We start from the raw sequence: 17,129 nt of genomic DNA on the forward strand, positions 1-17,129 counted from the left end.
AGCTTCATTACTTTCATGCTTTCAATAGAACTGTTTCTATTCAATGTCTTTGGGTGAGCCGATAAGAAAAACTTTTAAGCCGTTATTACTGCTCACCTGCTTGCACTATGCTCTCAGGTTCTTTGACATCTCGGATACTGAATTTGTAGCCGGAGCAGTTGGTCTCATACAGACGAAACACATAGTAGTCGTGTTTTTATTCACAAAAGCACAAGGTCAACAGACATGGGCACAGGTTGTGCGCAAGAGTTGGAGTTCTCGTCTGAATGTTCCTACATTTCTCGTTGAACTACTTTACCTCATTTGCATTGTTCGAAGACAAGGATTCCCGAGATCAATAGGCGCAGCTGACGATTTTTTATCTTTGGAGTTTGTTTCCTGTTGCGGCCTTGAATTCGATACAGCTGAATCAATCGTGTCCGGAGCTGATCACAAACTTCCTCCCGTTCGGAAGTTGTGTGGGCCGTGCATTGGGTTTCTGCAGGTCGAAAAGTTTCAGGGGTAGAAGCAGAATTCCATGTTGAAGTAATGCATGCTTTCTTCGACGATTTCCGGCAAGCTTCTCTACTCAGATACGAATCCACTTCAAAAGTTTAACGCGCAACCATGGCTAATACAACGCTGAAATCATGGAGCTAGGTGGGCGAATAACATACCAAAATGGCTTGGAGTTTTTTCATCTGCGCCTGTGAAACTGTGGGGAACTGCGTCATGTGCGCCACAACACCGACACAATGGATCAATGGTTTGCAAGAACTTCTATAGCCCCTTCCTCAGCAAGCAATGAATTATAAGGATTGTGTATGTTGAGTGCCAATCGTCGTGGATCCTCCAGTAACAATATGGAGAAAATAGCACCCAACTGACGGTTGACAAAATTTGGAAACCCAAAGCATGCAGAAACTGTGAAACTTTGGGCACTGAATCTCACGTTCCATAGCAAGACTGTCCACACGACGTTCTCTGTGCAGGGCGGGGTGGTGAGAGAGCCTGTGTACCGGCCGTAATGCTCTGCATGGATCGGCAGCAGCTTGATTGGGGATGCAAGTGGGTACTCTTCTTTGTATGCTGGCAGGTTGTTGATGAACTACGCAACCATGTGATAGATTCTATCAGAGACTGGTGTTATACTACCAAGCCTTAATTCGTAAGATTATCGTTCATTCCAGTTTGCCAGATGAGGGATGTATTCAGTACCTGATCGAAGAAAGGACTGACTGGTCCCAGAGTGATGAGCCATGCGACCACCGCAATCTTGCCAGCCGCTGAAATCAGCACCAGATGAGCCTCCAAAGCAAACCTGTGTGAAGTTAAGAGGGATCAGAAGCCGGTCCCGACATACCGAACAGTTTACCGAAGTCCCAGTCGTGGTTGTCAGGGGTGTGACTCTTTGAGTGATCAATTCGTTGTCTATTCTTGAGATGAAAATTTGTTTGAGCTTGTGATGATGGATAGATATACAATAGGGAGTATACTATAGTACTTACTTGTACTTCACAAATGTGTGCTCGCTTGGGCAGTGGAAGTGCATCTGTGTGCTTCGGTACTTCTCCCCCTTGATACTGAGCTCGACGGAACCATCGGGAATTTTCAGCTGCCATGGTCGGAAAGATTGGTTCTCTTGAGTTCAGAAAAAAATACAGCAATATCATCAAGTTTCTACTGGCAGCAAATCCATCAGATGAACGTAGTGAGGTGAATTAAGCCATTTAAAGTCGGCCGCCGTCATGATCTCCCAGCAGGAATTAGTGGTGTCTGGTTGAGAAGAAATTACCGCGACTGAGTGGCCATTATTAGATATGTTGGCAGGAACGGCGTGGTGGGGATAATCCACTTCCAGGTCCTTGAATTTCTTGCTGGTGACAATTATCTGGGGGATGATGGCAATCGGGGACTGCACCATGCCATCTGAGCAAGTTCTCCAAGAGGTATTCAAACATCCCCAGCTGGCTGGACCGTGCGGCCCATCGGTGTAGTCGAACTCTAAAAGCAATCGAAAAAACAATCCATCAAAAATCGAAGGGCATAAATTGTAAACAAGCGCTCTTCTCCGGTTGATGCTTTAAATTTGGCAGGATACTCTACGTGAATCCCTACAATGCAGAGAACTCAAAAGTACACATGGGTCACTTTCCCTCAATAACGTCAGAACTAGATACAAAGGCTGCGGTCGACTGCAGATCTCACCTTGAGCCAGCACTCTCACGAAGCTCTCACCAATTTGAAAGCTGAGCGGGCCACAAATGGCCCACACTATTGTCAATATAGCAACCGATCGAGCCATTTGCACAAGTGGCGGCCAATAAATCGAGTCTACGAGGAGCCTTGGAAGTCGCCCGTCGTACTCAACTGAAAGTCGTCAACGTTCATGGATTCCAAAGGAGAGAGGCAATCGATTGTGAGAGCCAATCTCAGGCATCGTTGATTGCTGTTAATTTATGCATGGCAGGTTGAAGGCAGGCCGAGTACCATTTTTCGACGAAGCTGCATCAAAGGAATTCATCGACATGGTGAGGTGTACACGAATATGGTCTCGGATGCTAGGAATATGACTATGAATTTGTGCTCTTTCAGAACCGAGATATTTGGACAGTATATATATATTTTGTAGGGACGGTTATTCACAAAAGACTTGTTTGCAGTCAAGTAACACAAGGTTACATCAAGCATTTGTCAGGCACTGGGAGGGGAAAAAAATTGTTTTAAGGATCACCATATCAGATGTTTCGCTTTTTCAGGCTAAGCTTTGGTACATGGGAATTCGGAAAGTTTATTGTTTGCCAAAATTCAGAGGATTTCACCCCAATTTAAAACAAATATCACACATGTATCAACAGTCACTAGGAAGCAAAATGGGTGATTTTGCTGTATCCGCGCTCCCAGCGTGAGTCGACAAATGAATCGCAGCATGTAGTCATTCACGTTGATTCATGGATCACGTGTCATGAACAGGATAAATGAAGAGTTTAAGAATCAACTTCACCTCCCACTAGCACCGAATTTTGCAACTTGTTACAATACAATCCTCCGCTCTACTAGAAACAACATAACGTGCGGTAGTTGTGAGCAGCCACTATTGGATGAGATCAATCACTCCATCTGGACATACACCCTGTTCGCCTGCTTACAAAGTCCAACATCTTGCAGTTAGAGTTGGTACCGACCCACATATCACACACATGATTGATAAACGACGTCGACTGCTAGGTGATGTAACCACGCAGAATCAGTCACGAGCACAATAGTTGTTCTCAAGCACCGATCTGACGTAGACCGAGATCTAGATCACGAGTTTCGCAACGACTTGGCAGCACACCGACAGACCCAACCTCCTTTTTTATGCGTTGCAATATGGGCTAACATGCTGGAATGCGTGCGAGCTCACACGCAGCATTCTAGTCAAATCACAACATGAAACTGGACTCATGGGTGATGAGTCTGCTCATTTGTGTTGTTGTTCTTGTCCTGATTATTCCCAAAGTCTTATGCTCTCGCTTCGTGTAATGTGGGAGGAATAGAAAATATGCGGTACATCTGGAGTTTAGTGTGTTTAGAAATCTCTCTTTATTTTTTTTCTTTTTTTGATCTGGAAGTATTAAATTTTTATTGATATAAATGGGTAGTGATTGTTGGACACGATTGGATTCTATAAGATTAGCTTGCCAGGTGCTCACATTCTGATTGCAGTCTGAGACACGAGTGATTGACTCTGGTGATCACTTTTGTTATTTCAAATAAAAATAAAAGTGTGTTGCAAAAAAATGAATTACTTTGGAAAATATTTATTGAATTCTATTTTGACGGATTTTAACTCAAATGTTATGCATATCATCTCTATATGATTTCTTTAAATTCTTCTGTTCATTCAGCCATTCAAGAAAGGGAAGTTTACCAACTTGACATAAATACAACATTTCTGCACAATGAAGTTTTAAAAGACATTTATATGCAACTACATGAAAGCTAAATCCATTTACGCTTTGGAAACCAGACGTGTAAATGTTAAAGCAGTCTTTCAAGTTTAAAACAAGCTTTTGAGTTTAAGTGTCAAAATTGCCTATTTTCACCAGATTTCACTCTAATAAAAACCACGCCTATTGACTGCATACATATACTCATTGTTCTTCTTTAATGACGATGCCCTACCATTTTCAGTAATATTCAGCTATTAAATATAATATAAACATCCAACCTATAAATGGGAGCACTGGAATACTACATTATAGTACATCAGCTCCAAGTTAAGATTATGACAAACCACATCGAATGACACATAAGTGATTAGTTATCAAGCGATGGATTACACAACCTAATGAACAGAGGCTAAAAAATAAATCGACAGACATCGATACAAATTGACTTGACAAAAACAACTTGAAGAGATTATATGCAGGAAGACGCAACCATAGTTGCGAGCTAAATGTTGATATACGAAACAAAATGTTGAAATACGAAGCGTATCAACAAAGAATCCTGCCTCTCTTTATATTCCTGCAGTAACGATTTCAACGATGACAATAAGCATGAAAATTGAGTTAAACTGTCAGGAGTCATGTGTTGGTGCTATCTAAGAACCTTGTCCTGTCAGACTATCAGTCCATCTACTCTGCCGAAAATAAGCTTGACGATGCTGATAACAGTGAACAGAGAGATGCAAACCTTGAGCTGATACAATGATGAACCAGTCTCAGGAGGCTCTGAAATCCCTGCAAGTCTGATCAAAGGCCCAGAGCGGTGAACCTGTGTTGATTTGTTGTCAGAATGTGTGAATCTGTAGAGGAATTGAAAAAGTCAATGTTGAGCCGGTTTTGCTGCTGCTATGCGTCATTCTTCTCATCAGAAACAATGGTAGAAGATCTGTCTTCGATCAGTAAGCCTTTCTCCTCGTCCGTGTCGGTGCTTGGAGGGGTTGATGCAACGGGAGCTGGAACAGATGGTGATTTCTTTGTGGTGGACTGCTGGTACAGGATGCCACCAACAATGGTGATGAGGAGAGATCCGAGACCTAAGTTGGAAGCGTGCTTGTCCCAGATCATGACATTGATGACCACGGTGAGGAGCTTGTTCACCACGCCGGTGACTGTGAATGCCGTTGCGGAGATTGCCTTGCGAGCCGCGAAACCGAAGAAGCTGATCGCCACACCGAAAAGGCAGCTCACCCCCACGGCGAAGAAGCTTATGAGGCCGTCCTCCAGAGCAGGCCCTCCCACCATGAACATCTTGTACTCGCCCATGAGGACCCAGAAGATGGGCGACAGCAGAAGGGAAATCAAGTTGTTGTAGAAAACAAAACCCCAGGTGTTGAGCTCAATATCCGTCACCATCTTCTTCACGTACACCATCTCCGTGCAAATAACCACGAGGTAAATAACCGCCCATGAATATGCGGTGACGCTGAATTGGGAATCCGTGGCGACGTAACCCACAGCGCCTCCCAAAATCACCAAGAGCGAGGCGAATGTCCATTTAGAAGGTAAGGGTTGTTTTCGGAAAACCGTGTCAGCAATGGCGACCAGCAATGGTGTGGTGGACCGGAACACGATAAATGTGTCCACATTCGCATGCTTTAGAAGATTTGTATTGGCGAAAATGGCAAGGTAGAAAACGAGCGCGGCGGGGAAGAATTTCCTCGCCGTGTCCCAGACAAATTTATTGTGGGTGATCACGCCTGACCACCCTGCTACCACTACGCCCACCACGGACGTAAGGTACTGCAGGGCCGTCAGGAGAGCGGGGTAAGGAAAATAGGTTATGGCGTACTTGTTAATCACGGCGAGCAGGCTAGAGCAGATCGCGTAGCCGACAACCACTGTCAAGGTCGCCGAGCTCACACCTACAATAGTCCCCAACGGTTTCGACATCTTGAAACTTTCCACCCAATCTTGCGCAAAGTGCTCTCCACCCAGGAACAATTACAACACTCGTGACAAAAAACTCTATGGTTTCACAAAACTACTAAATCACGACATGCGAATACAGCTCACTGGGAATTCCAAAAACCAACGTCAGGTCGCAATTTCGCAACCCCTGCACCATCCAAGTGCATCTAACAACCTTCAGCTCCGTCCTCTTCCTCAAACAACCTCCTAATTCTCAAGAGCTTCATCAATCTTTCGCAATTCGTCTCAGCCCTTCTCGTTCATCGTCACCACCTCCTCTACTCACGCGGCAAAAAAAATACCCAATCTCTGCATGACTCAACTTCGATCAAACCTCGATCACGGAAGGGCGAACAACGTGAGATGATCGAGGTTTCCCGCAACTGCAACAGCCGTTTGCGAAGCAGCTGTAGAATCTCCAGACGTGCAGCTCAGGTTCTGGCGACGGGCCACAATTGCACGTATGGCCGAATTTCCGGTCAGAATTGGGCACATAAATCATGTACACGGTGAAGCGAGTTAAAAAAATTGGTACCCACTTGCAGATCTGCGCAGATTCGTGAGGCGCCATTAAGAATTTCCCACTGCGAGTGGGCTCGTAGGGAGCCGCCGTGGGCTCGCTAGGGCGGATACCGCCACGCTCCCTTCACTGTTCCCCACGTCGACTCTCGGGAACACGTTTTTCATTAGCTGTTGATTCATTATTTTTCATTTGCCATTCTGTTCGGATTTGGTACCATCCACCGTGGCAATCAAAGTTCGTAACATATGAAATGATTTCATAAAGGAATGTGGCGTTTTTGAAAAGGAAAAAAGTGCAATTCATGGTGATATTGTAATTGGTTTCACCAACGTGTACAGTTTTGGTTAGACGTGTGCTTATTTTATTATTTTTTAAATATTTTTTAATGTCAGTATTTCTGAGGTTGTAAAGATATAGATAGATATACAGATATTTGTGTATATATTCATGTGATGTAAATTCCCATTTACTGTTGCTCATGAAGGGTATTATAATGTGCATGTCGCGTACTTGTAAAGTATGAACATGCCAGAGTTTATAAAAGTGTTGTGGAGTACGATTACAATTGACGTGTATTTGTTTTTGCAGAATATGAACATATATATATATATATATAGATATACATTTATTTACTCATATTTGTTAAAACAATTGTGTTACAATTTTTCGATGCAAATGAGATAATTTATAACATTAGATACGTGTATGCACTGTTTTTCATACTGTTGGTAGGAGGAATATGAAGCATTTTTTTGGTGGAAATTCTCACTTCACAAATCAATTTTTTTAATTTGTTATATATATATATATATATATATATATAGACACACACACATACTCAGAGTTCAAGATAAATTTGACAAAAGGCTCTTAACATGAAGCTTTGATACAAACAAAACAATTAATGAAAAAGCATACCAATTTGTTAAAAATCAATATCTTCTCTTGCAAATCAAGTCGGTGAGAAGCTAGAATGACTAGTACATGGATCCAAAAAAATTAAATTATTGACACATAAATTATTGATCTTTAATTCAAAACAGAAGTGTATGACAATAACAACATACACATATAATTCATTTCATCCTATTGGTAGTTTGAGTGGATTATTACCCTACTTGTTGGTAATTCAAGCCAATAATCCTAAATAAAACACAGTAACATTATATATATATATATATATATATATTTACATATATCCATTTTAAAATTTTCGTATATCAATGAAAAATATTCAATTTCGTTACTTGATCAATTCCACTTAAATTATACTATTAAAAATATAAGAATTAACATAGAATAATAAAAGTTTGTCATCAAAGGTAAACAATTAATCTTCAAAATCTTCTCGAATATATACCCAAGAAATTTGTAACTTTGCTTACTTAGAATACAAAAATCAGGATTGAATGATTAAATTTCATGAATGTGATAGAAGATTTCAAGAATGTTTTTTCTACATTTATTTTGGAAATGACACCAAAATCCAATGCAATCGTTTGATCTCATGTGTGAATGTGTTGGAAACAAGCCATGTTGCAACGTAAGATGTAAAAACACAAATTGGAATGTGTTCCAGTAAACTTAGGCCACTGAGCAGGACGACAATATTACAACAAAAAAATCCCCAAAACTTAGAAACATTTCCACATTATAAGATGTTGATTTATATATATCTATAGATATATCTAGATTTATACACATATACATAATGAAAGAGAGAAATATTCAGAGGCAGAGACTTGATCTGTGTATTCAGAGACACATTGCCAATACCAGAGAACAATAAGAATATACTTGCACCATGTTATCACTGTATTAGTTATTAAGAAAATTTATTAAGTATTAGTGCTAAGAAATTTTTCAACATGAACAAAATGTAGGAACTGGACTAGAATCACAATCTTCCTCAGGTATCATACACTGCAGGATAGAAACTCGTTGGATTTCATTTATGACATGCCCGACCAATAGTGTTAAAGCACAGTAAAGTTGACAAAGATTTATTTCCTACTTAAGTATTTCAAGTTAACATTCCGCAAAAACATAATACAATATTCCGAAGTAGTTCAGAGTATTCAGCTAACTAATAAGTTGTATCGTTGGGACACCTTCCTAGGGCAGCCGAGACTGATTTCCCTGCACACGTGATTTCCAAGGAAATCTTGAGACACTACATGCTTTTGAAATCATTATGAGGGAGCTTACGGATAAGTAGTCAAACAGAGCGTGACAACTGAAACATAGCTTTTGCATTCGCTAAACTAGAAATTGTCATTAACGTAAGAATGGATCGTCCCTACAAAGCTTCTCAGGAGAATATTATTCCAAATAAACAAATGCCTCCAACTGCTATGCAACACAGTACTTTTTCCACGATCCGATAAACTCGATAAGAGGTTAGTACGACGTTGTATATAACAGGTTGATTAAAAGCATCTACTTCAGCCAATTTCAGTCTTTGGTTAACCGGGCAGAGCGCAGCAGACCAGGTACGTGAAGGATGATTGGTACGTGAAGGATGACAAGCTCCTTTTTAGAAGGCAGGGCGCTGGAATGAGGATTCTGGTACAAGTAGATGGGAGTAACTAAAACTCAATCTGGTAGAAGAGAAGATCACCAAGCGTGTGACGTACCATGCACATTGGTACCTAGAACTGGTAAGCCTTGAACAGGCCTCCCTTTGGTCATAACTAAATGTTGATAATCAACGGGAACCCCTGCCATCCCCAACCTGTTGTCTAGGTGTTGATAATTTGGCACTCCAGACAAACCCATACTAGTCATATTCAGACGAGCATACTCCACAGCTGGGTTGAGCCCCGGTTCGGCTTTCACACGTCCCATTTGTATCGCTTGAACAGGTGCAGCGTTCTTATCATCCTTGTCCCTCTGATCTGCAGACTATATCCAGAAAGTTCCATGTCCAACAAACAACACAACTAGTCAGTATTGCTGTTAAATTCTGGTCGAACTTCTCGTGTGACACTGCAAGTATATGAAACATACAGCAGAAGCTCAATTCACGTGCAGAACAATCGTTACACCTTTTTCTGGTTGAACCCTGAGAGTTGACATGTCTGCAGATCAGAAGACTGATCTGCTGGAAGAGTAAGAGCAGGCAAAACTTGGCCACCCAACTCTCCTGAAAGTCTATCTGGACTGTTCCCTCTGTTACCAGCACGACGACTGCATGCATCGGAGAATAAAGACCCCAGAACAGCACGCATACAGTGGTCTGGCCTGTGACAGTATTCCTTTGTAGCCAATGGCAAAGGATTTGCAACTGCAACTGCAAAACCAATTCATCAAGATGAAATGCGGCATTTCTGGTCAAGATTCTGAACATTTGTAAAACCGGACGACAAAAACTAACTTATGGCAAAATCCTTCCAAATTGCTACAACTTCACAACAGCAACAAACAAATGCATCTGATAATCTGGTGAAATTATCCCTTGAACTACATGGTTAACTACTCCTGCCAACTTTCATTAGCATCGACCAAGAAACTATTTCACTATTCGGTACACGATAACACAGGATTGACTAGTGCTCTCTCATAAACTTTCCACGAGAAAGACAGATCTGGTGTGGTCGACCACTGCAGAAACTTCTACCAAAAGAAAAAGGCTTCACTTCAAGCGTGTATTAAGCACTACAACAACTTATACTCGTGACTTCAAACAGCCAGTGATTTGAATCAGTTTCTCTGGATTTGAAGGAACGACGACGAGGCTACATCTGGTAGCTATGCGCAAAGAACAACACAAAAAGTCCTCTGTTCCCTAATACTCCTAGACAGGTAGATATTTGCATCTGGCAGATACTAGGAAGATATCGATAGAATGGATAAAAATTAGAATCGGAGGAAGCTACAGCCATAACAAGGACCAAGCGTGGTTCACCATCAATTACAGAGCACCGATCGTGCTACCTAAGACGGGATAGGAGTTCAGAAGAATCTGATTACGTACATTCACGATCTCAAAAGTAGAGGGGTGACTCACCACAGGCTACCTACCCGTATTTTGTGATGCAGCAGCCAGTTTGTTGGCTTTGAATTCTCGTAGTAGGACATCGTAAGGACGTCGCCGTCCTGATACTGCTCGCTTACTTGTTTCAGAGTGCAATTTACCTGAAATGGGAGAATCAGTGATTAAGGCACTTCAAAATCCTCAAATTCCTCCGTTCTGTACATACATACTCCTTATCCTGCTGTGTAAAAAACTTATCAACTTAGGTGAGAAAAATGAAATTGTTGCAACAATGAACTTAAACAACTGAGAAGCTTACAGGAATATGTAAACAGTAGATACAACCACAAACTTATGATAGAGCGTAAGACATGATTGGCTATAATCTGTATCTGCAGCTTACTAATGCAAACCTAGTACTCCACAAGGTCGATTTACACGCAGACTTACAAGTTATGGATCGCCGACACATAATGCCAGTCTGAGGAATTAAAACTCCGCAAAGTGTATCCAGCTCCTCTGTAGTCAATCTGCACCCGAACATCTCAGATATGCTGGATAGAGAAAATTGGAATACCATTACTTACAACACTGTTACTGAAGAAAGCGTGTCAGCTGAATTATCATTAAATAGCTCTTGAAAGGCATTAATCCATCATAAAACCCTCGGCATCGAAAAAGAGATGAATTGCACAACTGGGAAAGTGAGTAAGATTGTGGACACAGTATCATCCCAATTTAAAGAATATATTCATGATCAGCTACTTAAACTGCGTTGCAAACTCGGTACTTAAATGACTGAAGCATAGACAACAATTCCAGAAAATATCAACAAAGAATAATAATAATACTAATAATAATAATGAAATTTATAAAAACTTTAAAAAAGCCGGTGATTTTCTTACAATTTTGGACGCTTTGGAAGAGGCTGGACAACCTCAGAATGAGTAGCTCCAACTGAAGCAACTCCAGCATCTATCACCATGTTCGGATAACAATGAGTACGCTATGAGATAGGTATAGCTCGCACTATTTCTGAAATTCAAGTTTAGTAGCGTCTAGGCCCAAAAAAATTCCAAGAATCATCCGTAGGGTTTACACTTCTTCCCGCTAAATGTTAACATACAGACGAGCCACAGTTACAATAGTAAACCATGAGGTAACGTGATCTGTGTCTAACTAGAAAACAGAAATTAGTAAAAGTGTATGACAATCAAACGGCTGTTCGTTGTAATCCACAACCATCCACAACAATCAGTGACTTCTATCTAGAGCTAGAAATGCCAAACAATCTCAGTAAAATCTCATTCATAAGCACTGATTTCAGTGATCTTTGGAATGTGTAAACAGCCAAAATGAGTCAAACCACTCAAATAACTACTTTAGACAAGGATAAAGCATAGACTTTCCTTCTAAGAACATTCAGCCCAAAAGGAGCAAGAAATATTAACTTCTTAAGGTACAGAACTAATTGTACCTCCTGGAGCAACAACTAATGACTTTCGTGGCCTTCCAACTTTGGGAGCAGCAACCACAGTTCCTTCTGAAATGTTCATAACTTCTGCAGAGGAAGAGTACCCAGAGTGTATCAACGAACTGAAAACAGATACCATGTCATGACAAACGTATACTAAAATTCAGCCACATTACAACCATCAAGAAGTTGTATCGAGCTAGGTACAGTACAGTGACATCAAGGTGCTCATCAACTAAAAGATTATCATTTAGAGGATGGGACACATAGCATACTCACAAAAAGACACAAAGAAACCAGCCAAATCAGAGTCAAAGCTCACGACTAGACCTATTAGATGACAAGAAGACTCCTGTAACAAAAGGAATGCAACGTAAGACCTAATCAGTCCTTCAATTCACAGAAGGCTGCCAACAGAGAAAAACTGCACTCGCCCATCATAACGGTCATACGACTTCACACAAAGTGTTGGTGTGTGAAGTTACGAAAAACTGCCACCCTCTTTTGTAACTAATCTACATTGCCTGGTTGGATTGTCAATGCTTTAAACAAGAAGCTTTTGAAATGGAAAGACCCTTCAAATTACGGGAAGACGTACTCTTTGTGCCTCGAGGATTGCTACTGTACACAGGAGGTTGATCTTCATAAGTGCCACCAGAAACACCAGCATTCTCTTGAATGTCATCATCTTCTGCGGACGGAAATCGTTCCATATCTCCTGCTCCAATGTCATCGTATCATAGCTAAGGATGCTAATAACATGGAATTGATAAAAACTCAAACCACAAGACCGTACAAGGTCATAAGACCACACAAGCGCAAAAGAATAAACGCTTCTGGGCACGAAGGCCCTACAAAGATCAAAAACCCATCTACCGTCGTAGTCTTTCCAGACCCCTATTTTGCTAACGCAGGCCAACTCAAAGTGGCAATACATAACACAAAATGTTTCATGCTATAGTGGGCAAGGCCAACAAAAATAGATTACTTCATAAAAGTTATCGAGGGAGAGATTATAGAAATGTGACAGGATACTATCTTGAGATGTCAACTTCATTCGTGCCTTGCGTGGCGGCTTCTTGTGACCAGCTCCACCATCTATATCAAGTGTGGAATCGTCTTGGGTGTTCAAGGACCTACATCTCTCTGATAAAGCAACATGATTCAACACCCAGAAGATGTGAATATCTGGGGTTTCAAAACACTATACATACTATTATCACTCTCCGGATATCTCAAGCAACTTGAGATATGTAATCATCTTGTAATTTCTATACTTCACGACGCCATTTAACTGAAAAAAATTAGATCTTCAGCGAAATTAAGCTCAAACATGACATTCCAACCATCCTACTCAAAAGCCAGTATTTCTTTGAATACAAAATTTCTAAATTCCACAGAAAACTAATCAATATTGAAGACCCCTAGTTCAAGGTTGAAGATACATCTACGGAGTCAAAACAATCTGAAATAGACTAACCAGCGTGTGCAGCAAACTGACTATCCTTGATGGGTTTCTTGCACATGTTACATGAAACCTACGAAGAATACAGAAGCCACCCATGCAGTAAAAATCAGGGAAACAGACTGGAACAGGAGAAATCTTAACAATAACAAGTGCAGCAAAGTAAGTTCTTGAATTCTGCACAGTTCGCATGAGCTGAATGTTTTTGAAGTGTTAGATTCGTTGGTTAAAATCGCTCTGTATCTAAATCTATTTGACAACCACATTTTAATTACCATGCTGCAAGATGGTTCTATTCGAAGATTTTTATTCTGGAAATACTTATAAAAGAAAAGCAACGTTCCAATATTCTTCATACAGTTCGATGACAGGTAGTGGAGTGCACAAGTCACCCCAAGAAGCTCAGTTTCATGGACCATACCAGATTCAATTCATCTGTAAGGGGCTCTCGATCAAATACATACATATCTGCCAAAGAGGACAAGTTGTAAGCAAAAGCTCTACAATTAGTGGACACCAATCAGCAATTAATAATGATTTTCTCCAGCATTTGCAGCTCAGTGGCAAATAGACTAACTCCATTCTTGCATGGCAAATAAGCACCAAAAACCCCCCACTTAAAAAGAATTCACGTTCCCAGTTAATACTGCTAAAAAAACGCCGATCTTTACGTTTCCGGATTTCAAATAGCTACAAACTGTTTGCAACAAAAACAATTATCGAGAAAACTTCATGATCTATATTTACCTTCTTCTTCGAGAAAACTTGGTTCATCAGCATCATCCATTTCCTTTTGCACAGCTATAATAGCGGCTCTTGCCTGGGCATCTTCCTCTGAAAAGAGACACGCTATAATTTCAAACGAAATAAAACGCATCGATAGGAGATTTAAAATTCTAAAAACGTCACTACCCGGAAAGGCTACGCTGGGAACGACAACATCCAATCCACACTATTCGAGTATGCTAGAGGATCACACAATACATTCGTAGATTTTCTTCCCATCATAAAAAGAAAATCAATATCCGCCGTGTGACTCAGGGAGCTGCACTCTAAAACAGAGTAACTTGTTTAAAACTGATATTTAGTTTACCTGCTGATAATTCTACAGAAGATCCGGCAGCACGAAGCTTAGCAATAGAGGACATTTGCCCTTTCGTAACTTCAAATGGAGTTGAGGGCAACCTGTAGTATAAAGTCCACGAAAAGCATGCATATTGCTAAATAAAATCACGGAGAGTTACAAGAGCTTATTGAAGCCCTCAAAATAATATTACCAAGGGAGACGCAAGCGGAAGTTAAGCTAGTAAAAGAAAACACTGTAGCGTGCGAGAAACAATTTACTGAAAGTCGGTCTTTACATTGAGAATTTGCTTGTGGGTACATAAGACCTGCTCCAGTGTGTGAACCCCACCAATCACGCGAGGTGATCAAGTTTAAGTGCCTGACAGCCAGAAACGAATTGAGTTTGTGAAGCTTAGTTGAGGACATGATTTGCTTTAACTCACTTTCTGAAGGTATAGACCTGGAGAACATACTAACATGACTATGAATATCTATCCGCAACATTCATTTCCGCATCAAGAAGAAAGGGAGCTACAAGAAGCTCATGAATGTTACACCAAGATACAGAGCGAAATAATAGAGATAAGTTTCCTACTGGCTACACGTGGTAACAAAATACTGTAAATTATCTACACACTGACAAAAATGTAGATAAAAAATATGCCGAGCGAAACTCATTGCAACTCAGAACAAGAACTACACTCAACGTATCAACAACCAACAAAAGGAACGAATAGCACACGAACAGAAAAAAGATATCATAGTACTTCATAGTTGTTCCTTGAGCGCACGCAATGTTCGATCTAAGAAAATGCATATAAATTGTACTCTTTAGAGAACTAGGTACAGTGAGAGGATCGGGAAGTAATCAAAAACTAAAGGAAAAGGAAAAACACAGGAAACTCAACTAGATCTTCGGTGCATAGTAGTAGGAACATAGCAAAATCCAGGTACACAGGATTCCACCACTCACTAACTAAAACCCTCAGTGTTTTAAACAAAGATAAATAAATAAATAAAGAATAACAGAAGAGCTCCGAAGAAGACAGAGGAACCTCGAGAACAAAATGATACTCCTAAACTTAATAACGTTCATGTCTCACAGAAGTCACACAGGCACGATGGCATGTCTGCTAGATAACAGTACCATTCCTTGTGCGAAACACGAGGAATCAAAAAGGTGATTCAGGTGTCGATGAAAACAGCACTACCTCATTCCCTCAAATGTAAGGCAGTTGCACTGCACCACAATTGCAGACAATGCCAAATCAGAGCATTAGACATTCGTAAAGATGAAGCCAAACCTTCCCAATACTTCATACGAGACAACAAGCACCGACCGTTATATATCCGATGGCATTTAATATCTAGAAATACATCGCGTGAGGTAGGCTGAAGAATCAAGCAAACTAATGCAGAGAACAAAGTCAAACAAGTGCTGCAATTATGTACGAAACATATTAGTGAATGCGACTAACATTTAGCTTCTCTTGTACAGCACTTTCGTACAGCTGCATAGACACCGCAAGAAAAAAGGGAAGGGAGAGGGATGGGGCTTCGCATGCAAGTAAATAATGTAAACACGGACAGGCCTAATAATCAATGCAGAACCGAATAGACTCAAAAGAGTCATTCCACATACAAACAAAGCTCCAAGCGTAAAGAACGCCATACATTCACTTTGAACCAGACTAATTAATCGGTGAAATTAACCTGATTATACTCAAACGAGAAAACTTCACAGCTTATTCAATAAAAAGATGTGTTGCGTATGATAATAACCACGGGTCAATAACGTCGAAAATATCAAACCAACCAAATAAGAGACACTCAATCATCAAATACTCGCATGTAAGCGAGTGATTTGAAGGACAATTCAAAAAGACAAATCAAAGGTGACGATGAAGCAAAAGAAAAAAGAGAAAAAAACTCAAATAGTGCTCTGAGCGATAAGAACGAGACAACCGACACATCGACCACGACTCCATTCAAACAACCTAGACGACAATCAATCCCACGGATGCATGTGGCTTCAAACACCATACTTGAGCAGCGTGAAACTATTGCGAACCGGAGTAAGAACTCACGTTTTCGGTGAGCGCGATCGGCAAGGACCAACCACTGTGCTCAACGAGAGAGAGCCACCTCCTCCAAGACCACCACCTCGAGATGGACGAACTACAACTACTCTACTTCATAACACCAAATCCAGCACCCTAAACACTTATGAGATCCGCATGAACTCCTCTTAATAATATATACCCCTCGAGCCAAAGCATTAAAACTACGAGCACCCGGAGCGTTGCCTGAAATCAACGCTTGCCTGCGCGATCTAGGACTAAAACGAGCCACGGAGAGCTCAAAATCCACGTTGCAAGCCGAACAAGTTCATGGATGAGGACGAGAGAACGATAATTATACAAGAGTACAGAAACGGGTGAAGCAACGCAATGGCTATGGGGGTGAGAAGTCTAAATGTGAGCTTGCAAGAGCAAGTCAGACTGGAGTCGAAGCGAGAGAGAGACACCGTAATTAGGGTTTCCGATCTAATTGTATTCGTGTATTTTCGAATCGTATTGTAATCCATACTGTATCATATCTCGTTCCTGGCTTCAGTTACTCATACACGTATATATAAATATGCAAATAAATGTATAAATAATTCGGAAGTTGATAAAAGAATGATCTATGACGCATTTCAGATAACTGCAGGTCATTTTTTATGTTTCTGATTTTACTTTTAAAAA

General features: G+C 40.7%; 3 protein-coding genes across 8 annotated transcripts; all 3 read right to left on the minus strand.

The window, feature by feature from the left end:
* Positions 1–635: 635 nt before the first annotated feature.
* On the minus strand, positions 636–2,509 carry LOC112273570 (alpha carbonic anhydrase 8). Its single transcript, XM_090245090.1, has 7 exons — positions 2,470–2,509; positions 2,188–2,349; positions 1,775–1,983; positions 1,488–1,594; positions 1,198–1,300; positions 940–1,087; positions 636–709 (listed from the first exon to the last, which is right to left on the minus strand). Exons 1-7 carry the CDS (start codon positions 2,507–2,509, stop codon positions 636–638), a joined length of 843 nt encoding a protein of 280 aa, XP_090101216.1.
* A 1,951-nt stretch (positions 2,510–4,460) lies between these two features.
* On the minus strand, positions 4,461–6,457 carry LOC112272959 (GDP-fucose transporter 1). Its single transcript, XM_024501187.3, has one exon. It carries the CDS (start codon positions 5,859–5,861, stop codon positions 4,818–4,820), a length of 1,044 nt encoding a protein of 347 aa, XP_024356955.1. The 5' UTR covers positions 5,862–6,457; the 3' UTR covers positions 4,461–4,817.
* Positions 6,458–8,373: 1,916 nt separating this feature from the next.
* Positions 8,374–16,849, minus strand: LOC112272958 (uncharacterized). 6 transcript variants are annotated; one of them, XM_024501181.3, is made up of 15 exons: positions 16,470–16,846; positions 15,530–15,622; positions 14,679–14,761; positions 14,411–14,502; positions 14,065–14,151; positions 13,739–13,785; positions 13,333–13,390; positions 12,888–12,998; positions 12,451–12,585; positions 11,856–11,939; positions 11,284–11,353; positions 10,829–10,908; positions 10,426–10,539; positions 9,450–9,694; positions 8,374–9,306 (listed from the first exon to the last, which is right to left on the minus strand). In XM_024501181.3, coding segments are annotated over exons 3-15 (1,413 nt in total). In that variant the 5' UTR covers positions 14,681–14,761; positions 15,530–15,622; positions 16,470–16,846; the 3' UTR covers positions 8,374–9,018. The 6 variants fall into 6 exon arrangements, with proteins under 6 accessions (XP_024356949.1, XP_024356950.1, XP_024356952.1 ...); XM_024501182.3 differs by having other exon boundaries at positions 15,594–15,622; positions 16,470–16,611; XM_024501184.3 differs by lacking the exon at positions 15,530–15,622 and having other exon boundaries at positions 12,451–12,570; positions 16,470–16,849.
* Positions 16,850–17,129: the final 280 nt, after the last annotated feature.

This window comes from Physcomitrium patens, chromosome 20, assembly GCF_059467195.1.
Source record: "Physcomitrium patens ecotype Gransden chromosome 20, ASM5946719v1, whole genome shotgun sequence".
NCBI classification, from domain to species: Eukaryota; Viridiplantae; Streptophyta; class Bryopsida; order Funariales; family Funariaceae; genus Physcomitrium; species Physcomitrium patens.